A 24,848-nucleotide genomic window follows, 5' to 3' on the forward strand; every position below is an offset into this window, starting at 1 on the left:
AGGGCTCCTTTTGAACATATCTCATCTGTTGCCTGGGGTGCACAGAGACCCTCCCGCCCGTGGCGCTGGCCCAGGCCTGGGGACTCCTGTCCCAAAGTGTGTGTTGGGGGTGGTGGTGAGAGGGCACAGGGAGTCAGCAGGCTAGGAGCATGATGCTCCAGCTTCGTCTTCCTCATCCTCAGCTGCTCTGACCCATCAGGCCACACTGTGTCTTTCCTGAATCCCCTCTTTCCTTGGCTTCCAGAACACCACACCCTCCTGCTCTCCACCTTGCCCCACTGCCTATCTCTGTCCACCTCTCCTCTAAGTACCGGAGACAACCAGAGTCTGTCTCCTTCTCCATCTGGGCCTCCACCCTACATGCCTCTGAGGACCCCAATCTGAGTTTTCAGCCCCGACGTTTCCTGCTGTCTTAGCTCAGACTGCTAAAACAAAATACCGCGGGGTGGGGGGCGCAGTGGGGGCGCTGTCTGAACAGCAAGGATTTACTCCTCACAGCTCTGGAGCCCCACGTCCAAGCTCAGGGTGTCAGCATGATGGGTTCTCGGTAAGGGCCCTCTCCCTTCTTTGCAGATGGCTGCCTCCTTCTGTCCTGACAATGGCCTGTCCTTCGGGGGTGGTGCACTCAGAGAGAGAGAGAGAGAGAAAGGATAAGAAAAGAAAACCCTATTACATGTTGCCTTCGAAAGACCACTTTAAGTATAAAGACATACACAAGCTGAAAAGGAAATCAGTGAAAGAAAGATACGGCATGGAGACAGTAAGCACAAGAAGGCGAGTGTGGCTATCTTATTTCATTTTCCAGTTTTATTCAGATACAATCAACATATCATCTGGCATTTGAACATCAGGTGAAACAGACTTCCAAACGGAGATGATTACTGAGATGAACAGAAACATCTCATCGCGAGACAAGGACCAACTCATGTGGGCGTAACACAAATGTGTATCCATCTAATAGAGCCTGAAAAGACAAGAAGCAAAGATGCACAGAAAGAAAGGGTCAAAGAGACAATTTCCCAGTCAGCTCAGGAGAGAGTAACAGCCTGTCTCAGCGAGTGGCAGAAAAACGAGAGAATACCCAGGAAGACATAGAGGATGAAACACTCGGGTACCAACTCCCTTGATCTAGTTGACATCTGTAGGAAAACCCACCCAACGACAGGAGACACACCTTGTTTTTAAGGGCACGAGGACCATACAGCAAGGCAGACCACACTACTGTATGGGCTCTCAAGCAAGTCTCAGTCCATGCAAAGGCTCAAAATCAGATGGAATATATTCTCTGACCTCGACTGACTTAAGTTAGAAACCAGAATAACTGTAAGATTTCACACAAGCTCCAAATACGGGGAAATTAAACAACCCATTTGAACTGATGGTTCAAAACCCAAACGGGGCCAAGTAGAAATAGTTTAAATTGAATGATAACAAAACTAGGCAAGTATGCAGGAGGCAGTTAAGCAGTGTTTGGTGACATTTACAGCATTAAATGCTTCTAGAGAAATGAAAAAGATCTAAATCAAGGACTTGGGGTTTCATCCTAAGAAACTAGAAAATGCAAATGAAGAAACCCAGAGTCAGACCTCCCTGGGCTATCAGAGAGCTCACATCCCTGTGGTTTTTGCCAGGGATAGGTCAGGTGTATTTGCAGGCTTGGGGAGCCAGGTGCTGCCTTAATTGGATGAGCAGTCCTGGATGGAGGCATACTGGGGCCAGGCAGGGGTCAGGGTACCACGGACGCCCACCCATTATAGCCAACTTACTTAGAAACGCAGACCGTGTCCCAGCACCCCGCCAGACACGGAGGTAGTCTGGACCCTGTGGCCCGCCTCCCCTCCCCCCCGCCCCCTTCCAGGCCCGCGCCCCCCGCGGCGGTTTGCCAGACCCCACGGTTGCGGCAGCGGCTCCCAGGTTCCCAGGCTGGCGGCGCTATGCGGCCAGGAACCCTGCTTCTCCTCCTGCTCTTGGGCCTGGGCCTGGGTCTGGGCCTGGGCCTGGGTCGCGGCCGCCTCCCAGGGCCCAGGGCACCTCGCAGGGGCCTGGCCGCCATCCGCGTCTCCCAGGTCACCGCCGCACCGGGGTCCGGACCCCGCCGCCCGGATTCCGCCTCGGCCCGCCGCCCCCCGCCAGCCGCCCGGACCCGCGGCCCGGCCCTCGGAGACGCGGCCGCGCTGCGCGCTTGGAGGGGCGCCCCGGGCCTCGGGGAGCCGGCCGGCAGCGCCCGCGTCCGCCTGCGGCCCCGCGCGGCCTCTGGCGGCGGCGTGATCCCGGCCGGTGGCCGCCGCCTGTGCCTGCCCCGCGGCCCCGCGCGCCCGCTCTGTGTCCTGCGGCACGTCCTGCTGCGCGCGCGCCTGGCCGCCACGCCCGCGCTCGTGCACCTGCGGCTGTCTGCGCGCCGCGGCCGGCTGTCCCTGCTGTGGCGCACCCCGCGGCCCCGCGCGCTCGGGCGCCCGGACTGGACCTTCTGGCCCGAGCCGCTGCGGCCCGCCGGCCCTCGGCGCCCCCGCCGTTCCTCCACCGACCTGCCGGCCGCCGGGCCTCGCCCCTCCGCGGGCTTCGTGGCCCAAACGGAGTGTCCCACGGATGGGCCCACGCCTGTTGTCCTGGAAGCTGTCAACTCGGATGGTCCTCAAGCCATCCAGTCTTCCGTGTCCTGCCAGGTGTCCCCAGAGGAGCCCTGTGCCATCACCATGGTGAAGATCAACAGGAAGAAAGATGGTGAACCCTTGGTGCTGACCAGGAAGATGGAGGCTACCCTCAATGCCACCTACAAGTACAACTGTCCATACTCCACGTTAATTGTTTCGTACTGGCAGGTGTTTTCCGTGCCCTCTTTAAACGATCTGCCCCGGTGGTACAGACCATTGGATATACCCATCACAAAATCAGGGAGGGCGCCAACATTTCTACATATTCCTCCAAAATCTTTAACTTGGGGGGTGTATGTGATGAGGTTCGTAGTCGACATCTATGCGAATCGAAATTGGCCTCAGGTCTCGGCCTCGGATTTCATGTATGTCAGCATCGTTAGAAGTGACCTAGAAGCAGTTATTCCTGGGGGCCCCAACATAACAATCAAATTCACAGATCAGCTGGGTCTGGATGGAACAGGGTCCTCTGATCCAGATTCGGACGACCCATCCGAGGGGCTCCTTTTTTCTTGGTACTGTACCACCGACCCAAAAAACTACCGGGGACATAAAATCACAGTGATGAGCAGCAGCGTCTGCGCCCCAAAGCAGACTAATCTGAACTGGAAGGAGGCCTCTGGCCCTGTCCTCACACTTCAGCCGGGAACGCTGAAAGGTGGAGGTGTGTACTTCTTCAGAATGGTGGTCCGCAAGGGTGATAGGAAAGCCTATCTTGATAGAGAGGTACACGTGCTCAAAGGACCAGCCCCCGCAGCAAACATCTCGTGTATTGAAAATTGTGATGCCGTTTTGGGTATTTCCGACAGATTTTCTTTGTTTCTCAATTGCACAACTTGTTCAACAAGCCAGGATGTGTATAAATGGTCGATTCTGTCATCTCTAGGGGATGAGGTAAACTTTGATTGGGCGAAACACACCACAACAGGGAGGAATGGGGCTTATTTGTCTATAAAAGCCTTTGCTTTGGAGGATTTTCCTGAAGCTAAGTTTTGGGCTTCTGTGCATCTAGCAAGTTGGAGTGGGCATAACGTGGACTTGAAGCACCCTTTTATTATTAACTATTTCCCTCAAATCGGAGAGTGCAGCATTAATCCAGCTACAGGAGTTGCCTTTGTTACCAGGTTTGTCATCCGGTGCGATAATTTTAAGGATAAGAACTTCCCTCTTACTTACAAAATGGTGGTCTCTGATTTGTATGGTTTTGGTCAGATCAGTTCTATTAAGGAGAACACCTTGGGGGTCATCCTGTATTTGGGGAATGAGTCCACATCGCCCCCTTCCTTTCTCCCTGTGGGTGTGTTGGCTAATCATTATGCCATGAAGATATCTGTTCAGGTGTATGACTCTCTAGGAGCTTTTTCTCAGGTGACTTTGTACGCGACCGTACACGCCCCTACGGATAAAATCTCAGCAAAGACTGTGCTCGATCGCTTATTCAATTTCACCATGGGACCAAGTTCATCGCTATCTACTTTGCTTGACAACGAGGAATTCCTACCTGCAGGTTATTTAATATATATAGCAGCTTCTGTTTTGAATAACATGAAACCTGAATTAAGTTTGGAAGCTGACGAGGCCCGACTCCGGGAATACCTTGTCAACCAGACTTTCCTTCTTCCCAATAGCACTTTGGTGGAAATTAACCAGGTAGTCATGAGTGTTACTAAATTAACCCAGACGACCACCGGATTCACTCGATTGGCTCAGAAACTGGCCACAGTGAGGATTTGGCTAGCAAATCGAGCCCTACAAGAGTCTCGACGGAAGGACTCACACGTTCACTCTGAACAAATAGAAACTGTGAGCACTGGGATATTAACAACTTTGTCTAATATCTTGAAACTGACCGTTAGCTATGAAGTGGTCGATGAGCCTTTCTATGTGTTGGAATCACTAGCAGACACAGTATTGGAGGGAAAAGTGCCAGGGAATGAGACCACTGCAATGATGGCCTCCAGCTTTAAGGTGTACGTCAGGAAAACCAAAAAGTGGGATGTTACCAATGTCTTCAGGAATGAGAAAAGCAGTCAACATTATTTTCGTCCGACGCTAAATGTGAGTAATATTCCTAGCTTCCCGGTAAATACCCTGATTTCCACCATGTTTTTCGAGTTTGCAGATGATCCCTTTCCTTGGATGAATGATCAGGAAAGCTGCTCTGCAGAGGTGGTTGGATTCAGGATGACAGGAACGACCCCTGAGGGCGACGTGGTCGAGATCATGCCTGATGTAGCAGAAGTGTACATCGCCAGAAAAAACTTGAGCTTTGCAGCTTTTAACCTCACAGTGGGACCCGAGAGTGAGACCGAGGGAGCTGATGAGTCCTCCAAAAGGACAACAGGGAAGTTTAGGGTTGATGTGGACAGCAGTGTAGTGAAGGAGTTGCTGGTCCACATTGTGACCGAAGTGACCGTGTTGTTCACGGTGTTGGTGTACGCTGGCAGTGAAATTACCCCCACTGCTCTGGTCACCACCTTCATTGTGCCTCATGACATCCCTCCCATGACCAACCAGAGCGACCTGTTTGACTCAACTGCCTGTGTCGTTAGGGAGGCCCGCGTGGTTTGTCTTCCAGCGTCCCTGCTGCAAGTCATAGCTCAGCGAGGCGGCTCGTCTGAGTGCACCTTGGTCATAGCTCTGCAGGCACCTCGTTTTGTCATGACAGCCAATGATAAGCTAGTGAGAATTGCTCTTTTCAGCGCTCACTGCCTAGACATGTATGGGATCCAGAGCGATTGGAGAGAAGATACCTGTGTCCTCGGAGAGAGGACCACGTGGCGAAGAGTGCACTGCATCTGCCAAAGGAAAAGGAGGGCCCGGCGGCAGCTGGATCTACTAAAACAAGCCAGTACACACCTGCATACCCACTTTTTGACGGCCATTGTGATTGTGATCCCCAATGCTGTGGATCTACGGTTGGAGGTCATCAAGAATGTTACCCACAACCCTGTGACGCTCTTCACTGTGCTTTTCATTATGCTGATGTACATAATCCTAGCTTTCTGGGCCTTGCACAGGGATGACATGGATCAGTATCTTCGGCAACATGTGATAATTTTACTTGATAATGATCCTTATGATAAGGTGTGTTACCTCGTGACTGTTTTTACAGGAAGCCATTATCGGGATGGGACCAGGGCCGATGTCTTCATGCAAGTTATTGGAACAGAAGGTGCCAGCGATGTGCATTGTCTGAGCCATCCGTATTTTAAAACCCTCTACCGGGGAAGCATCAACACTTTTCTTCTAACCACGAAAAGGGACTTGGGGGACATCCATTCCATTCGTGTGTGGCACAACAATGAGGGCAAATCCCCCAGCTGGTATCTAAGCAGAATCAAAGTAGAAAATCTGTTCAGCCGATACATCTGGCTGTTTTTATGCCGGGAATGGCTTTGTATTGACACCTCTTTGGACAGAACATTTCATGTTACCGACCCAGACCAGCCTATCAACAGAAAGGACTATTTCTTGATCGATTCAACTTACAAGCTGGGGAGAGATCACATGTGGTTCTCTATTTTCTCTGGCATCATTGCGAAACCATTCAATCGGCTTCAGAGGCTGTCCTGCTGTTTGGCAATGCTGATGGCCTCCCTCCTGTGTAATATTATGTTCTTTAGTCTTGACAGAGCAGAGGAAATGGTTTCAGAGGAGGGAAGCTACGTCAGGTCAATGATGATAGGACTGGAAAGTGTCTTAATTATGATCCCTCTGCAAATACTGATCATTTTTCTCTTCACCTACTCCCAGAGGGAACCTCTTGTGACTCTAGAAAAGGTATCTCCCAGGAAGCATTATGTGGTCCCTGAAAGTGGACACTGGGAGGAATATCTGGAAAAGTGGCATGCTCAGGAGACTGTTCATGCACCCATCATGGAAGCTTCCAAGTCTCCACCTGGGAAAAGATGGAGAGATCACAAGTATTTTGCCAAAGAGCCTTCCATTGCACAGCGTATGCATAAGAAAGGAGCAAACAACGTCACAGGTGCCAAGGAAAAAAATATAAATGCTAATAATACAAACATAAATAACAAACGAGATGTTGCTTGTGGAAGGCCATCTTCACATTCAGGTCCTGTAGAACTCAAAAGGAAGAGCAGGGTCGTTCTGCCCTGGTTTTACATTTATATAGCTTGGTTCTTGGTTTTCGCCACGTCTAGTATATCTTCGTTCTTCATTGTATTTTATGGGCTGACCTATGGCTATGAAAAGTCAATGGAATGGCTCTTTGCATCATTTTGTTCATTCTGTCTGTCCATTTTTCTGGTGCAGCCATGTAAAATTATACTCTTGTCAGGCTTCAGAGCTGGTAGGCCCAAGTATTGTAAAAATCTTTCTTGGGCGGGCAGGTTCGGCCTCACTGAGATCACTCTGCGCAGCAAACTGGGCCCAGAAGAAATGCAAAGGCGACACGAGCAGATCATGGAGCTCCGAAGATCGAGGATGTACCAGCCCCTCACCGAAGACGAAATCCTAATATTCAAGAGGAAGAGGGCAATTAAGAGGAGGGCTTTCCTGTTCCTGTGTTACGTTCTCACTCACTTCATCTTTCTGGCCCTCCTGTTGAGCCTCGTCGCCCTCCTGCGTCACACGGACAGCTTTTACTATAACCAGTTGGTTCGCGATCGGTTCTCTGTGGATCTCGGCTCGGTGACCAAGCTGGAGGACATCTACAGGTGGCTGAACACCGTGCTGGTGCCCCTGGTCCACAACGACCCGAATCCAGCCTTTCTGCCCGACAGCTCCTCTAAAATCCTGGGCCTTCCACTCCTGAGGCAGGTGAGGGCGAGACCCGGCGATAAACTCTGCCTGCCTGCCAGCTTGGCCCAGACCAGCATGGGAAGAGAAATCCATTGTCATCCCAACTATGGCACTGACCCGGAAGACACCAGAAGCTACTCTAGCTTCTGGAACAAAGTTCTCAAGAGGCCAGAGGATAAGAATACCAGCGGGTTTACTTACAAGGCTCCAGGGAAGACCTGGGGGTATGTCTCCCACGGACCCCTACACACCTACGGGTCGGGAGGCTACGCGTTCTATTTCTTCCCAGAGCAGCAGCCTTTTAATTCCACCGTGAGGCTCAGGGAACTCCAGAGCAGCGAGTGGCTTGATGAGAAGACGTGGGCCGTCATTCTGGAGCTGACCACCTTCAACCCAGACGTCAGTCTGTTCTGTAGCATTTCTGTCGTTTTCGAGGCGTCTCAGTTAGGAGTTGTGAACACGAGCTTATCCGTGTACTCCTTCTCGCTTGCTGATTTCGACAGGGAAACTTCGGCAGAAATCTACTTGTATGTGGCCATTCTCATTTTCTTTTTCGCCTATGTGGTCGATGAGGGTTATATCATCATGCAAGAAAGGGCCTCGTACGTGAGAAGTGTGTATAACCTGCTCAACTTTGCTCTAAAATGCATATTTACTGTGCTGATTGTGCTCTTCTTTAGGAAGCACTTCTTGGCCACTGGCATAATTCGCTTTTACTTGTCGCACCCTGAGGATTTCATTCCGTTTCATGCAGTTTCTCAAGTAGATCACGCCATGAGGATCATTTTGGGTTTCCTGTTATTTCTGACCATTTTGAAGACCCTCAGGTACTCCAGAGTCTTCTATGATGTGCGCCTGGCTCAGAGGGCCATTCAGGTGGCCCTTCCCGGCATCTGCCACATGGCCCTGGTGGTGTCTGTGTACTTCTTTGTGTTCATGGTCATCGGCTCCCTGGTGTTTGGTCAACACGAGTGGAACTACAGTAACCTGATTCATGCTACACAGACGATCTTCTCCTATTGCGTTCCAGCATTTCAGAACACCGAGTTCTCCAACAACAGGGTTCTGGGGGTCCTGTTTCTCTTTTCCTTCTTGCTGGTTATGATCTGTGTATTGATCAACTTATTTCGAGCAGTGATTGTGTCTACCTATAAGAAAATGAAGCAGCCCGTGTACGAGGAACCATCGGACGAAGCAGAGGCAATGACCTATCTGTGTCGCAAGCTAAGAGCAATGTTTAGGTTTCTGACCTTCCAACCCAGGGACAAAGATGAACCAGAGTTCTTTGTCAACATGCTGTATGGGCAGCCAGAGAAGAACAGCCGGCGGTATCTGGGGCTGAAGACCAGAAACATCAAAGGGAAAAAAATGGTTTATCTTGTTGTGTGATGAGGGACAGGGTCAAGACTCACAGGCAAGATTCCCCCTAGATGCTGGTTCTCCGGATGTAAGGAATGTTCAATGGCTCAGCAGTAGTCTCTTCCCGGGTCCTGCACAATGCACACCCCTACATTCAGAAGTGTCTCCACCTTTGGCCTCTACTCCTGAATGTTGGGCTGTAGGGTATGTCTACAGCATGGGAGCCCAGAGCTGATTTCCCTCTAGAGGGGAACTTGGTGTCCTTGGAGCCCATAGGTGTTTAGAGTAGTAGATACATGGAGTTTGGTCGAGAGCTCTAAATGGTCCCCACTCTACTTTCCTAGGGTAGAGCATTTTCATCCTGCGACTGTGTCCTCCGGGGCTGGGTGTCAGGAGTTTGTGGTTCCTGAGGGATCCCTGTGGGGGATCACCTTGCAGAGTAGTGGTGGGAAACCCCTCTCAGCCCCCTGCTTTCTCCACCCCCCACCCATCCAGCTGGGCCAGGGCTGGAGGGACCTTGTGCCAAGATCAGGATCTGTCTTTTTGCTTTTGATTCTAGGGATGGGACCTGAGGGTCAGAAGACTGAGCTTCCCATCTACTCTTGAGGGCTACTGCTAGTTAATGCTGTGAAATGTAATACCTTTTTCTGGACATTAGACATGAATTTTGTTCAACTACAAAAAGGTGTGTGTGTGTGTTTGTGTGTGTGTGTGTGTGTGTGTGTGTGTGTGTAGGAGTGGGTTCACACCGAAAGATAGTAATTGTTCTCTATATTGACTGTAAAAATTTGTCCATCCAAGTCTTGGGCTTTGGGTAATTTAGAGCATGGTGGATTATTGCAGAATAATAAAGAAAATGTGGTTTATTGTTTAAGAGCAATATGGCTCGCAGCTCTTCCAGTTCTGCTCAGAAACATGTTCATTTATGTAGATGCCACTTTAAGCTTTATCGGAATTAAATGTGAGATTGCTCCTGTGAGACTTGCCGTGATTTCTGCGTGAGGGGTGTATGTACAGGTGGATCCTGCCTTCCCCATGGAGAGCCAGTGAAGGGGGACAACCCTATCAGCTGGGGGACAACTATGTCCCAAGCCCTTGTTACTCACTGGGTGCCCCTGTGGTCCTGAACTGTGCTGGAATGGCTCACAGACACATGCATGTGCTTCCATGCCACTCACACAAGAGTGCCCGGAGGTCAGATTAGGATTTTCTTTTGTTTTTTAGGATATTATTGATTTGAAAGAGAGAGAGAGAGAGAGAGGAGGGGCAGAGGGAGAAGCAGAATCCCCGTTGAGCACGGAGCAGGAAGCAGGCCTAGATCCCAGGATGGATCATGACCTGAGTGGAAGACAGAGACTAACTGACTGAGCCACCCACATGTCCTTCTCTTTTTATCTGTAAATATGTGGTTTCCTGGGAAACCATTTAAAAAAATACTTTGAGATTTTGCTAATCCTTTGGATTGGTTTTCTTCTTATATTACAAATGGTAGAGAGCTCAAATTCAAATTAACTTTATTTTCTGCCAACGATCACGATTTGCTCTTTGAGTATTTCCCGTAGCTCTTGCAGTCCACCTCCTAACTTGTGTAGCCTGTCTTAGGGCTTGAACAGTATTCAAGAGACAGGGTCATGTATCTGAGTGGTTATAGGTCATATGTGAAAAGCTTCATGCAGATGGTCCATCTCTGGGCAGACACAGAAAATAAGGTCATCAGTATATAACCGTGGCCGTGACCCAAGGAATGCTCTTGCTGGAAGCACCCAGGGGTCCTATCTGCTAGTAAGAAAATCAGAGTGTTTCCTCAGCTGCCCTTGGTCGACGTCCCGGAATCGGTGTTATCCCCAGGATTACTAAAATGCCTCGTGTATTCCTTATTTTTCGATTGCCCAAAGGAAGAAGGCCCAGCCCCCAGGCCTGGTGGCTTCAGGGGTCGCACAGTGCTTGCCATACGTAGTGGCCGAGGGGCCTGGAGACGGGCATGTTGGGGAGGCACGAGGGAAGAGCGGGTCTGAGACTGGGGCATGGGACCCCGTGGGCCCGACGGCCCTCTGGAAGCTGGAGCAGGGCAGGCTCCGGAGGGCCGGGTCGTTGGGGCTCAGATCACCAAGGCGTCACAGTCCACATTGGGAGCAGTACAACGACATGTCCGAAGTGCACACCGCTTTAAAGTGTCCACGGGAAAGGACAGGGCTCCCTTTGATCCTATCTTGTCTGCTGCCTGGGGTGGACACAGACCCTCCTGCCTGTGGCGCTGGCCCAGGCCTGGGGGACCGGGACTCACCTTTCCAAGGGGGTGTGGGGACAGGGAGTTAGGGATCTAGGTTCAGGGAGCTCCAGTCCAGGCAAGTGTACAGTGAGACGATGCTGGACGCGCTCCGGGCGCCTGGATTCTTCGAAGACGGGTGGAAAATCCCCGAAGCATCGGAGAGCCTCAGAACAGCCCTCAGAGCCGGTCCGGTGGGACTGCTTAGCCTGGAGGAGGGCGTGACCTCCCCTTTTCCCCTCAGCGTCTCAGAGGCGGAAGTCTATTTTCGTAGAGGCGGAAGTCCTCCCGGAAGCCCCGCGGAGGCTTGGGGCGGGCTCGCGCCTGCGCTGTACGTAGTCGCTGAGAGGCGGAGTCGCGCAGGCGCCGCGGGTCGAAGGCCGTGTTGCTCCCGGCGGCGCTCCAGGTGGCGGCGCGGGCCGGGTTGCCCGCGGCTGGGCGGTGGGTGCTGAGGAGCGGGGGTTGCCCAGGTCCTGCGGCAGCCCGGGAGGTGCGCGGCCGTCCGGCGAACGGAGGCTCCGGCGCAGGTGCGCGGGTGACCCCGCGGTGGACGAGGGCCGCTGAGGGCGCGTCCTTCGGCCGTTCCCGGGCAGAAGCCCCGGGGGAGGGCGAGGGAGCGCGGCGGAGCCCGGGGCGCGCCCGGAGGGACCGCCTGCGAGGGCGCGCTCGCGGCCGGACGCCCCGCTGCCGCCGGAGTGGGGCCCGAGAGCAGCGCGCCGCGCGGGCCGTCAGACCTTGTCCCGCACGTCGGGAGCGCGGACGGCAGCCCGGCCGGCGGCGGCAGGAGCGCGGCGGACGGACGGGCGGGCGGACACTCGGCCTCCTCGGAGCGCCCACGTCGGGGACGCCGCTCGCGCCGCCGCACGGCGCTTCCGGACGTGGGGCCGTGGGGCCCGGAGCAGCGGGAGCGAAAGCGAGGCGGGGGCCCGTCGGGCGGCGCGGAGGACCGTGAGGCGCCGCCCGGGCTGTCGTGGCGAGCGAGCGCTGCCGGCCGCGGTCAGGGCGCGCGTGGCCGGGAAGGGGCCCGCGGGTCGGGAGCTTGCCGTGGGCGGCCCGGGGACCGGCCGGCTCTGGGTCCTGAAGGGGACCTGCCCCTCTCCGCAGCCTGCAGATGGAGGCGGAGGCGGGGCGCCGTGCCCCGGGCGTGTTTTCGTGCCGGCTCTGCGCGCTGACCGCTCCCTACAGCTACGTGGGACCGAAGCCCCCCGACGCCCGCGCCGTCGTGTGAGTCCTCCGGCTTCCCGCGCGTTGGGCCGGGCTTGGGGGGGGGTGGGGCGCCGCGCCCCGGTGTGGCGGTGGCTGCGGTGTCGCGTCGTAGCCCCAGCGTGCCTGGGCTCTGGACGCTGCGGGAGCGACCTGCCGAGGCGCGGGGCAAGGCTCCTCCAGAAGCTCCGGGCCCCTTGGTCGGCGCTCCGCGCGGGGAGCAGCACGTACTGTGGCGGCCGCTCCGCACCTGCGCGGGGTCCGCCGCGGCCTCTTGCGTGGGGCTGGGCCGCGTCGCCGCTCGTCCTGCTTCCTCGGCGGACCTTCTCGGGGGGAGCCTTCCTGCCCTCTCGCTCTGAGGGGACTGAGTCCTCAGGTCCGGCTTCCAGTGGATCCGCCCGGAATCAGCCTTGCGCCCGCCGCTGGGTCCTGGGGCTTGGTCTTGACCTTTAACGTGCCCCTCATCGGAGGCCGCGCTGTGGGGAGGCCGACCAGTACGCTGCCCACCCGGTGCGTCGCTGCCATGGGCCAGGTGGCAGGCGCCAGGGCTGGCTTCCGGGTGGGTTCCTCTGCGGACCAGGAACCCGGGGGCTCATCGCAGAACCCGTGGGTCTCTGATGTGCGGGGTGCGGCCAGCGCCGTGGGCAGGGTGTTAGGCGCCGCGGTTCTCCCTGCGTGGTGCGGCAGGGCCCGGAGAGCTCCGGCGGAGGCTGCGCTCCCTGCGCCGGTCGCAGCGGGGCGGACAGGGGTCTGGGGCCCTGCGCTGCCGCAGCCGGCCTTCCCGCGGCTCAGGAGCGGCTCCCCCGCCCCGGCTGTTGGGAGCCGACGGCGCCTCCACCCCCACTTCCAGCCCGCTCCCCCACGGCTTGCCTTTCTGCTCCTACTCGGGGGCACGGGGGGACTGGCCCCTCCTCTCACGAACCCACCCAGGTTCGCTCTGGGGAGGTCCATTCCCTGCCGCTGCCAGGCTTCCCTTGGCCGAGGTTCCGGCCGTTCTGACCTCCGCGACCGGCACTGTCCTGCAGCCTCCTGGAGGAGAGTTACGTCATGAAGGACCCGTTCACCTCAGACAAGGACAGGTTCCTGGTCCTCGGCTCCAAGTGCAGCGTGTGCAGCCGGCTGGTGTGCGTGGGCCCGGTGGGTAAGCTGTGTGGGCTGCGGCTGCCGCCTCTCCTTCCCTCCCGCCCTCTCTCCCTGTGGCTGGGACCCCACACTCGATCGTGGCAAAGGTGACGTGTGAGCCTTCCCCGAGGACAGTGTGAGCGTCAGCCTCTCCTTGTGGCGGTGATCCTGGGAGCCCTGCCACGTCACGTGGTGGGAGGCCCGGGGTTCTTGGAGGGCAGCTGGTCCAGCTCATTATGGATGAGTCCTGCAGCCAGCGGAGGTGAGCAGACAGGCAGGGGGTGGGTGGGAGCCAGTCAGACGGTCTCAGTGTTGGCTCAGCAGTGGGTGCAGACACTTCTCCCTCTCCCAGCCATGCTGATGGCCATTGTGCTTCTCTCCGTGGGACGGTGACCTTCTTCCTACTTGTCCTTCGAGGGACCTTCCAGAGGAAGGAACTGTGCTTACATGAGCAGTTGTTGTGGGTCCGAGCCTGTGCTTGGGGCCTGTTTTCCCAGGGCAGATTCCTTCAGTCCTGCCCCAAACCCTAGCTGTGCAAGGCAGCATTGCCCCCATCTCATAGGTGAGGACACAGAGGTTCCAGAGGCCGAGTAGGCCCAGGACACCAGGGTAGTGAGGCTGTCATTGGACAACCCAGGGCGGGTGGAGGCGGAGCCCTGTGGCTGAGTGGTGTGGCCCCTGTAACCGGAGTGACAGGGCTGGACGGCAGCTCCTGGGCATTCCGCTAGGGGGCAGAGTGTGGACAAGGCTGCTGCCTCACAGACCAGGTTTAAACGTCAGCCTCTGTCCCTGAAGGGTCAGGGCGGGGATGAGATTTGATGGGGTGAGACAAAGCCTTGGCAAGGCAGAGGCGTGCATGTTCGAGGACACGGGGAGGCATGTGAGGACTCAGCGGGAAAGAAGCAGCTGGGAAATGAAGACTGGAAAAGGGCGTTGGGCCAGTGGGGGCGAGGCCTTGAATACCACACTTACACATTTGGGCCGCACTTGGTGAGCAGAGGAGAGGGTGCCCTGTGTGGTGTCTGAGGTCTCCTGTGTTCTTGGAAGAAGTACTTGGTTGGTGGCGAAGTCCCCTCTCTCACGTGGGAACAGCTTTCCTCTGAGTACTACAGGAAGGACAGCCTTGTCTTAGCTGAGGCACACTCTGAGCTGTTGCAGCAGAGAGACCCCCAAAATACAGTGGCTTCATTATGACAGTCTTCACTTACTGTTCGTATGTGTAAGCGCCCAGAGCAGATGGCGCCACTGCCATTCTCAAAACACAGCACAGCCAGTTGCAGAAGGGGCTGGGAAAGTAGTCTTTGGACGGGGCTCTGGGCAGTGAATCCTAGGGGTTGCGTGGCAGAGGATGGGCGCAGGGGACAATGGCCGTGGTTGGACAGATCCGACCTCCTGCCCAGACCAGCCGTTCGCCGGTGGCCGTTTTGGTCTGTGGAGCTGCGCCCAGCACCGGTGGTCACCAAGCACCTGTCGCACTGCTGCGATAACCAGGAGAGGGAAGGATCTAGGATCTCTGACAGGTTAGGTGTGGCCCCGGTTCCATCTTCTCATTGTTTCCACGTCACCCGTGGTGGAGCATGGTAGTCCCCAGAGTGTGTCTGCGCCATCCAGGCCCTCCCACCTGGGTTGACCCAGGCCTGCATTGCCTTGTTCTCTCCGACATCTTCACCAGTCTCACTGGGTGATTCCCACATGCTCAGGACCCCCCAATACCCCACTGCTTGCAGGGGCTGATGGGGATGCCTCACCTCCCTGCTTTCTTCTCCCTGGAGGCCCTCCATTGTCTCTTTTTGTCTTAGGTGATGACTGCATTCTTGGAGGTGTCTGGCCAGTCCCCAGGCTCTGGTCTCCGTCCTGCTGTTCTGGCCTTGGCCGCCACCTCCCTGACACAGCTGCCCCTGCCCTGCGCCCCCCGCCCCCAATACGTGGTGAAGAACTGGCCTCTGGGAGAAGTTGCACCCCCCTGCTCTGTGGTACTTAGTCCCTGTCCTTCCCCTGTCCTCTTTCAGGAATGCAGTTTATTCTACTCCAAGAGGTTTTGCCTCCCCTGTGTCCAGGAGAACATGGATGCCTTCCCTCAGGAAATCCGGCAAGACTTGGAGAAAAGGAAAGCTCCATCAAAGAGGCCGGCCAGCCAGCCTGGCTCTCGGACATGAGTATGGCCGGATGCCAGGTTAGCAAGAGCACCTCGCACAGACCTCCGGGGCCGAGCTGGGAGCTGCCATGCCCAGCCTCGTTCCAGGACAGGCAGGAGCAGTGTGTGCGACTGGAGTGAGCCGGGGCCCAGCCTGCAGCAGGAAGGTGACCAGGAGACGCAGAGAAGGCACTCAAAAGGCAGACATTGGACCAGACATCCTGCAGACCCAACCCCATCCAGAGCCCTCTCGATGCTGAGACCGCAGGGCAGGAACCGAAGAATGGCTCAGAACTGGGACAAAGGGAGGCCAGGACTGGGCCTGCTGGCCCTTTGGCTCTCCTTCCAGACCGGAGGGCTCTAGGCCTTCCCGCAGGGTCATCCCCTGGCTCCTGCTTATAGGCGACAGACCTGGAGGGGCCTTTATGCCCTTCGCGTGATTTCGTCAGATCCAGGAGTTGCCTCCGGGTAACATGCTGCTCTGCCTGGCCCTGAGGACACAGGAGTGAAGGGACAAAGCCCACTGCCCTGGTCCAGTATGGGGAGGCCCTCTGGTCACGCTGGGGGGTTGTGCTGTCCGTGCTCATGCAGAGGCAGGACAGCTGGCTGGGGACTCTTGCTTTCTCCATCCAAGGAAGTGAGTGTCGTGCAGGGAAGACCTCACTCAGTGGGACGGTTCACAGGGAAGTGACCTGTGGGGAGGTGCCTGAGGTGTGTGGGGGAGCTGCAGATGCGACTGGGGGGTCCGGGGGCGGTGGAGTTTTACTTCACGTCCTGACGGTGCTTGGAAAACGTTATAAATCTTGACCATGTGTTAGATCCGTAATTAAAAACCCAGAGAGCCAGTTAATGTTTTGAAAAGTAATCCTTCCCCAGAAACATTCGCGAGGCAGATGTTCTCCTTGGCACTCTGGATCTGGTGTGGGTCGGGGGCTGGGGTGTTGCCACGTGAAGCCTCTTCTGTCCTGTCTGTCCCGCAGGCTCTGGCTCTGGCCCCAGGCCCAGTCCCATTCCAAGGCAGAGCAGTGCCTTCCCCTGCCTTCCCTTCACTCACACAGAGGCTCACAACTTGAGTTGCTGGCTTGCCCCTCTCCACACGGGACCCCGCATCAGCTCTGCAGGCTCCTGTAGGTGGCCCCAGGGCACTCGTCCCGCCATGGGCACCCCTGCCCCGTGGCCCCCACCTTCACCATGGGGGACACACTGAAGGGTGCGTTTGGCTCTGCTGGTTCTCAGAGGGCTGGAGCTGTTCTATCTTCGCCCATAACTAGCTGAAGGCCCGCTGACACTGTCCTGGGGGGCGCCAGACATGCGTTTGAGAAGAGAATGAATAAAGAGCTTTTATTGGCTGATGGGTGCACTGGGTTTTATTTTCAGATGCTTTCCCTGCGTCACATTACTTTAGACGAATGGCTGTCATCCTGGGGCCACACTATCCTAGGTCCGTTCTATGCGCCAGAGGACAAAAGGACTAGAGGTGAAGACCCATGGGGGAGTGGGGTGTGGGCTGCTCTGGGCTGAGGGCAGATGCTACAGCCGGGGACTTTCAAACTAAACGTTCATCTCATGGCATCACTCAGAACTCACCAACTAATTTTAAAAAATAGTTTTATTTTTTAAAACCATTAAGGCAACGCTGTACCCTGAAATTAAATCCTTACATTCATCAGTCTTACAGTAGGACATTCCAAACCTGTACATTCCCATAAATTCAGTATATAAATCAACATACGTGATCAGTTCAATCTCCTAGCAGGAAACAGAATAAGACCGAAGATTTTTTTAAAAATTAAAAAGTTACCTTATAGTCATTTTCTAATTGCTTGGAACCGCTGTTGGTTAATGTGACTCGGAAGATTCCATTTGCTCTTCTGTGCACACACCTGCTCCCTGAGGCCCTGGATGCCCCCTCCGCCCAGACCCAGAGAGAGGCCTCAGTACCTGCTCTAAAAGATCTCCTTTGGAACTGCTCTTGTTTAATATGAAGACAAGGGGTCTACTGAAGACTGGGAGAGTATAAGGCACCAGAGTGGTAATGATAAATACACCAAGAAACCGAGCTCAGTCTTGCTTTGGAAATCTGTACCCATCTAATGTTCTGACGTGTCGGTCAGTTGCTCTCAGCACCACGGCCCTGTGGACATCAAGAAGTTCTGCTGAGATACTGAGAATGACCCAGGGGGACTCACGGGGTCTGTGGTTTCTGTTACATGCTTCAGGCTGGGCCATCCGGGCGTTGCCAGAGAACCAGTGGTGCAAATATCCCATCTGAAGATTTTGGATTGCCCGAGTGCTTTGGTAATAACCCACAGGTAGTAATTCCCTGAAGAGCAGACTGCGACCCGCGGCCCAGGAATAGTTCAGGTCTTCATCAGGATACTGCTGGGGGCGGTAAGTGACTCTGGACCTGGGTCTCTGGCCCCCTTGCCGGGAGAGACGGTGAAGACAGACTCGCTTGTGCTTGCATGTGAGGCATGATGAGGGGAACAGATTTATACAGGGAAATAAACTGTGTGGCTTGGGAGAGACAAAAAGCTGTGTGTGTGTGTGTGTGTGTGTGCGCGCGCGATCGTATGTCATAGTCCAGCATCCTTTGTGTTTCCGGTAGGTTCCAAGAGCCAGGCTACTAAGAGTGTATGTCAACTAATACTGATTTCAAAAGAATCCCAATCTTTGTTACTAGATGCATGATTATAAGTTAGTAAAATATTTATACTAAACTTTTTCTTAAACTTGAATCCTAGTATTTAAGATATAGCTACAAACATAGTTCTATGTACCATACAGTGTAGGAAAAATAATGCTCAAACGCAAATACTATGACCTTACTGGAAAGGGTACTGAGTGGTATTCATCTATTGTGAGGTAATTTTTTTTTTTTTTTGTTAGTTTGTTTTTAGGCCTGAAAAAAGGAACAGACTGTGCTTTTTAAGAGAAGATAGTTTCCAAAAGTGAATGATTTTACTTTGGAAAGATTGGTCACTCGCATATCTTCAAGGCCGGAAGCTTGACCTCCCTGCCCTGAGAAGGCCATGCTGAGGCTGGAGGACCCCTCCAGGCCAAGAGCCCTCCTCTCGGGGCTCACCTGGGTGGGTGGCTCACGGAGGGGGCGGGTCCCTGTGCTGGTCTGCACAATGCTGCAGTCTGTTGAATTAACAGTGAAGGAAGTTTAGATGTTGGGTGTGGGGAGAAGGGTAAGGGAGGAGGAGGTTGGTAGATTCCCTTCTCTAGAGAAGCACCTGGGGAAGTTCTTCACACCGGACCCAAACTAGCAAACAAATAAAAAAACCTGATCCAGGTCTTAACCCTATCTCCCTATCTCTGACATTCAAAAAAAAAAAAAAAGTTTTTTTTCTTTTTTTCTTTTATTTTGGCAGATAATGCACTGAAGAGCCAGCGCCACTGGGGTCCTTGACGTTCCCCATTGCTTCCATCAAGATGTGACTTTGAACATGGGTGCAGGTTAGTCTGTTCTGTTTGGCAAGGAATTCCAAAAGGATGTGGCTGTATGTATTTCAGCTGGGCCACATCACATGGTCCCCCCCACTTTCCTGAGGTAGGGTGGTACACGGTGACACTTGTCCTTGTCTCAGACTGAAATGTCGAGAAGCAAATGGTCCGCTGAGGGCCCCACGCTAGACCTGAGAAGGCGTCCCAGGCCTCATGCTGCAAGGGCAGCTCAGACCGCACCCTGGCCGCCAGCCTCTCACTTGCTGTCCTGATACGTGGGCCACCCCCAAAGCCTTTACAAGCCTCGGCCCACTCCACGGAAGTATTAAGACACCCAGCGGCACTGCACAAAAACAGCATGACGGAGAGAACTCTCTAATTCCTTAAACTGACACATGAAGATTCATTGTCTTTTTTTTCTTCTTCTAAAACTTTCAATATCACCTCTAATTTGCCTTGTGGTTTCCCGAGAAATTAATGGATCTCGTCTCCTGAGTCAGACGAAAGTTCACGGCCTTTGTTCTTAACTCCGGTGCATGTCACGGGCTGGAGGTCAATGACCATTTTCCTGAATTCTATTAAAATGGCACCTAAATATATATAATATACGTATATATATTTATATCCCAGCAAAAAAACATAGGCTGCAAACTTTGGAGCCTGGCAAGAATCCTTAATCCCAGGGGAACCCTATAAATCAGCTTGGACCAAGAGTTAAGAGAAGCAGGGCCACATTTAAGAGGAGAAGAACAAGCACAAGGAGCCTGGCTTTGGAGCCACCGGGTGCCGGGCTGTGCCAATGCCGTGAAGACTCGGTACGTGGGGAAAAGCTTCCACGGACACTTGTTAATAATCAGTGAGCGCTCCGTGGGTCGCACTGATCGTAGCTGGCGACTTCCACAGTGGGATGTCCTTGCCGTCCTGAATGGACATCACAGCTGTGAACTTAAAGGCTTTAAGCGAGTGACCCCACCGGGAACACCTGAGGTGCAGGTTGGTTGAAACAGCGCACCCCTCTCTGAAGGGGTTTTGTAAGACATTCCAGAGACAGGTGTGGCCACTGGGTAGAGACAAAAAAAACAAACCCCAAAAACCACAACCATCATGTATGCAGTGGGTAGGTATCTAAGGTATCTAAGGTGCTTGGTGGTTTGAAGAAGCAAGGAGGAGGCAGGAAGTGCCCAGAGGCAGCACAGAGGCCCAAGTGCACCTTGGACAGTCCCTGCCCAGCTAATCGGCCCGGAGGCATCTGCTTCCCGCCTCATCCGGCAGGGTCTCTCCCTGAGCCAGCAGCCACAACCGAGGAGCAGGGTGGGTCACTGTGGCCAGTGACTGTTCCCACTTCCAGACCGGGGTCATGCTCCACCTCAGGGCCACCAAACTGGGGCAGCAGCTTCTGCATGTGTGTATCTTGGAGGTACCCTTTAAACCACCAAAAGTGCCTTTAAGGACTCACATGACCTTCCACCTCTCGGTGTGCAATCATGCAAAGGTGAGTAACTTTGGAATCTTACTCATAAATGATCTGACTGTAGGTGCTGCAAAAGGACCCCCAGTGTTCCACGTACCTTAACTTTAACTGTGCCTTTTGATGTCCTGTATTGAGGTAGCTGTTATGCTATAGATTTGGGGAAACAGTAGTTGCTAAATTAATAGTTTACTTATCATCACACATTAAACTTGTGCCTCGCTAGAGCTTCTGCTCAGATCTCAGGATGCTGCCCTGTCTCTGGAACGCCCACACGATCCTTGAGGCTGTTTGTTTCCTTAGAGTTTCAGCTGGCCCAATGTAAGAAATGCATCCAAAATGCAGAAGAATATATTCTTGTTCTTAAAACAAAGAGTCCCTTTAGAATAGCTCTCGTGGGCATTCCTGCATGCACTGTGCACCAAGGTTCTTCTCCTGGACTTCACATTCTTTTTGATATATGTACACCTGCTGCTCAGGGAGATGCCTGGAGTGCATCTCATCTGAGAGCTACAAGGCCACAGGGAAACTCGAGAGCAAGGTGGGAAGAAAGGAGCAGCTCACTGGCACTCTGAGGATTCCCAAAGTGTCACTGCCTCCCGCTCGTGCTGCTACATTTGCCTGCATCCTGATTTTGAAGATGCTGGGCTTCCCCAAAACGGCCCCCGGCATGCACAGCCCTCAGCGTGGCAGGGGCAGGATTCTGCGTATGGGACACCCAGCTGGAAATGCCCAGGAGGATGAAGGGGAGGGACGCTGTGGGACTAGGGAGAGAGGGCCAGGCCAGCTCCCAAGCTGGAGTTGGCTGCTGGATTCAGGAATCATCCTTATCAGGCCGACAGACAAAGGGTGTTGGTAATTTTGTGGTTTCTGAGGCATTTGGCACTTGTGGCTACAGACAGTGACTTGTCTAAGGGTGTCAAGGTGGTGGCACGGGGAGTTGCATCGCGTGCCGAGTTCCCCAGCAGAGGGGGGGCTCCGTGCCCTGGTCTGAGGCTTCTCAAACCTGTTCTGTCAGATCTACCCCACTTCATGCTGATGTCTGCTGAAACCCAGCAGGCAATAAATGTGCTTTAACGAGCGCCTACTGGAAATACGACAGTATTTTGAACTGGTGAATAATTTGTCCATATCTGACAAATCTGGTCTGAGAAATCTTCAATTAGGTGGCCTGAATCTGTGATTTTCTTCCTATCTGTACCAGTGAACGAATTTAAGTGACTTTCGAGCCGCAGTCTCTGCAGCCTCCTTTGTGGCCTCACCGGGAGTGTCTCTGGGCGTCTAGCTGGGCTCCAAGAGAGCCAAATGCTCACTGACACTAGGAACACAGAACCCATGCCTTCGGTAGCAGAATGCATGAGATAAGGAGCTTTTTAAAAGTAAGTTTTATGAAAACAGAACCATGACTGAGTGACTTTGCTGAAAGCCTGAATCTCGAGGGTCCCTTTCTGAGGCCATGTCTATGAATGGCATCCACGTGGGGCCTATGAGAAGAAAGGCCAGTGGACGACGGAGGCGACACAGATGCAGCAGCGGCCCAGGGGGCCTTGTCTTAAGGAAGAACTCCCACACGGACATGCCCTCTGACTTTGTGTGACCTCTTGACAGGTGTCACTCATACATGGAAATACTTTTATTTGCTTCCAACAGATCCTTTGATTGGACCTCTCAACAAAATAAAAATGAAAACTACCACTACGGTTTAATTTTGAGAAGGACGTGCCTGTTGTCACATTTGCCTTTTCTAGTTGAAACCTCACAGTTTTATCATTCTCTCTCCTTTCGCATTTCCAGGATGCTGACCTTGGGATCTTGATCAATCTCAATCCTAATCATTCCTTGACAGCAAGTAGTAGAGTGACCTTCCAGAGACAAGTTTTCTAGAGACAGAGGGGGAGGGGCGCCAAAGGCACAACCAGGTCCTAAGAGCTGCCAGGAGGCAGGGGGTCAGAGGCAGGTGGCCAGGGGGGTCCCCCGCACCCCTCCTCTCCGGCTTCCACTTCAAGCTCTGGCAGGCTCAGGCCTGGCTGGCCTGGAGGGCAGGGCAGCTGCAAATCCCCTCACAGGACATTTACGTACTATGGTGGACAGAAAGAGAGAGTCTTTCTAGATCCACATGCCCTGGATGAGAACCATGAAGAACACTGCTTTCAGAACCACACCGGAGTTTAGGCCAAAACAAGTATTTCAGGTGTTAGGAAAGCTGCCTTCCGAATGTAATCGGAAAACTGCCCCATGAAGGACGCTGTGTCTGCCCCACTCATTCTCCACATGGTCCCCCCAGGGCCCATGCTCTAAAGTCCTGTTTGCCTCACCTTCTACCCTCGGGTGCAGCTACTGCCACCAAGAGTTAAAAAAATAAAGCTGCGCACGTTAGAAAGCAGCACATGAAAAGACCAAGGAGCTGCCTTGACACACGGGGCCCAGAGGAACACTGACAAGCAACTTGTCCGTTTGCCCCCCAGAATGCTATCATGGCCCCCAAACAACCCGACTCGGTTGGTTCCCATTTGATAGGGAGCAGGTCAGAGGGACGGAGAGCTGACACACTTCCCGTTTGTCTTGCTCCTGCTGCCCCGACGCCAGCTCAAAGCAGGCAGAGAATCGATTCCAGGGGGAGTCTCGAGATGCGGCTTTCTGGGATCGTCTACACAAGCCTGGAAATAGGCCCTTCCACCTAAGTCGCAACCATGAGCACAGTGAAAACCGACCGACTGCCACTGCTGCGTTCCGATAGTTTATCAAACGATCCTTTGAAATTTTAGATCCTATGATTAAGAAACAGCATGCTGTCTGCCTTCAAATTCAGGAAACAGAATTAAGGTCTTTCCAATAAATATTTTGCTGCTTTTTAAAAAGTACTTAAACTTTGGATTCATCTAGATTTACAGGATTATAAAAGTTAAAAAGTGCTGATTAGTTTAAAAATGATAAGGGAGCACAACAGCCAAAGGTGGCAAAAGGAGAAGACAGACCACATATTTCGAGGTCACCAGTTAATTCAGCGCTACGTTATTCATGTGATATCAAGAAATCTGCATTGATTAACATAGTGAGTTAAAATCAAACCACTGGGCATCATTCCCCTTAATTTTCTAAGAACTGCTTATAGCTACCCGTCCCCACCATTTCAATACTTTGCACGCTCTCAGAAGTACTGGTGTGAAAAAGAAAGAAATGTGGTCTAGGGTCCCGGTTACCTAAGGCTCATCCATCCCATTCTCTAAGGTGAAAATGGTGGAATTTGTGCAAAGTGGATGTTGCTCCGTTTCCCATCTGTAGTGCTGTCGACTTTAGAAGTCCTTGGCACGTGGCCTGGGTGTTTTACCTTCAATCCATCAGTACATGTCCCTGTAGATTTCTTGCAGCAGCGGGTGCAGGGCGGCGTCAGACTCGGTCTTTTTGATGACCTGCACGAGCTGCGCGTGCTCAGTGACGAGCTGCCGGAGGTCCGCCATTTTTTGAAGGAGTTTTGGGAAGAGAAAGATGTTGTCTGGGTGGTTGGTCTGCAAGTGAAGTTTGAGCACGTGCACGATGCCCTCCTGCATTTTTTCAATGTGTCCCACGTTTAGAAGGCCGGGACGATCTGTTCTCAAAAGAAAGAAGAGATGTCTGTGATGATCACCCCACTGAAGACTCATAACTGTTTATCGGTTGGGGAAACCAAACATTCTTATTTATGTGGCCTTTCTTTGTTATTCCACCTTTCGATAATGTCGACTCGGCTGGAAGACAGAACTTGATTCTGCAAGAAGTCTTTTGATTCTCCCAAAAGTCACTGGGACTGTTGGGTAGATGGGACAAATACTCGGTCCTCAATATTTGTATACTGCCTTAAATCGACCGACTACTCTACAGCATGGCCCTTTCATTTTGGGGCCATGGACCCATTACCACTGGTCCGGGGAAAAACCCAAAAACATTAGGAGTAACCATATATTACAATGATGATTAAAACAACCAGTTTTGCATAATATGAAGTGAAATACATCTTCTTGAGTGAAAACTAAATATTTGGTTTCAAGTTTTCCATAACTGTGTGAAGGAGTGTGATTGTGTTGGGCTGGGTTTTGTGGTATAAAGCACTGTAAGGGGTAGGAATGCTATGAGTCTTCCTATATGAGTCAGCTGCATAGACGGAGGAGTGACATGTGAGTGGCAGATGCCGGCTGTACCAGATGCTGCTGAGCCCCAGGGAGGCCTGAGATCTGGGGCCGGCAGGTCAGCGAGCACACCACATGCCCTCCCTGGGGACGCTCAACCACAGGCACTGGACCTCTCGGGACAGCCCAAGAACACGTGTCCTGCCTTGGGTCCAGAACCCACCCCGTCTCTGTCTCCATCCCTGTCCCCCTGTCCAAGAGGCAGTGCTCTCTTTAAAGCCTCAGTCCTTACTAGGATCATTAAAAGTGTTGCAAAGGATGTGGA

General features: G+C 53.5%; 3 protein-coding genes across 10 annotated transcripts in view; 2 read left to right on the forward strand and 1 right to left on the reverse strand.

Moving 5' to 3' along the window:
- Positions 1-533: 533 nt before the first annotated feature.
- Positions 534-8,807, forward strand: LOC308348031 (polycystin family receptor for egg jelly-like; the record flags this gene model as incomplete). The annotated part of the gene is made up of 3 exons (XM_080811848.1): positions 534-547; positions 1,859-1,914; positions 2,020-8,807. 3 exons carry the CDS (start codon positions 534-536, stop codon positions 8,805-8,807), a joined length of 6,858 nt encoding a protein of 2,285 aa, XP_080667974.1.
- Positions 8,808-11,403: 2,596 nt separating this feature from the next.
- Positions 11,404-16,851, forward strand: CDPF1 (cysteine rich DPF motif domain containing 1). Of its 2 annotated transcripts, XM_080810586.1 has the most exons (4): positions 11,418-11,570; positions 12,148-12,267; positions 13,272-13,383; positions 15,378-16,851. In XM_080810586.1, exons 2-4 carry the CDS (start codon positions 12,155-12,157, stop codon positions 15,522-15,524), a joined length of 372 nt encoding a protein of 123 aa, XP_080666712.1. In that variant the 5' UTR covers positions 11,418-11,570; positions 12,148-12,154; the 3' UTR covers positions 15,525-16,851. The 2 variants fall into 2 exon arrangements, with proteins under 2 accessions (XP_080666711.1, XP_080666712.1); XM_080810585.1 differs by having other exon boundaries at positions 11,404-12,267; positions 13,272-13,387.
- Positions 16,852-17,093: 242 nt separating this feature from the next.
- PPARA (peroxisome proliferator activated receptor alpha) overlaps positions 17,094-24,848 on the reverse strand; it is a 70,375-nt gene continuing 62,620 nt past the window's right edge. For all 7 annotated transcript variants that reach the window (XM_080810578.1, XM_080810581.1, XM_080810579.1 and 4 more), the window contains one exon: positions 17,094-24,006. In XM_080810578.1, the coding sequence (XP_080666704.1) occupies positions 23,759-24,006 (248 nt within the window). In that variant the 3' untranslated portion in view covers positions 17,094-23,758. The remainder of the gene's footprint in view (positions 24,007-24,848) is intronic.

This window comes from Martes martes (assembly GCF_963455335.1).
Source record: "Martes martes genome assembly, chromosome: 8".
Classification (NCBI taxonomy): Eukaryota; Metazoa; Chordata; class Mammalia; order Carnivora; family Mustelidae; genus Martes; species Martes martes.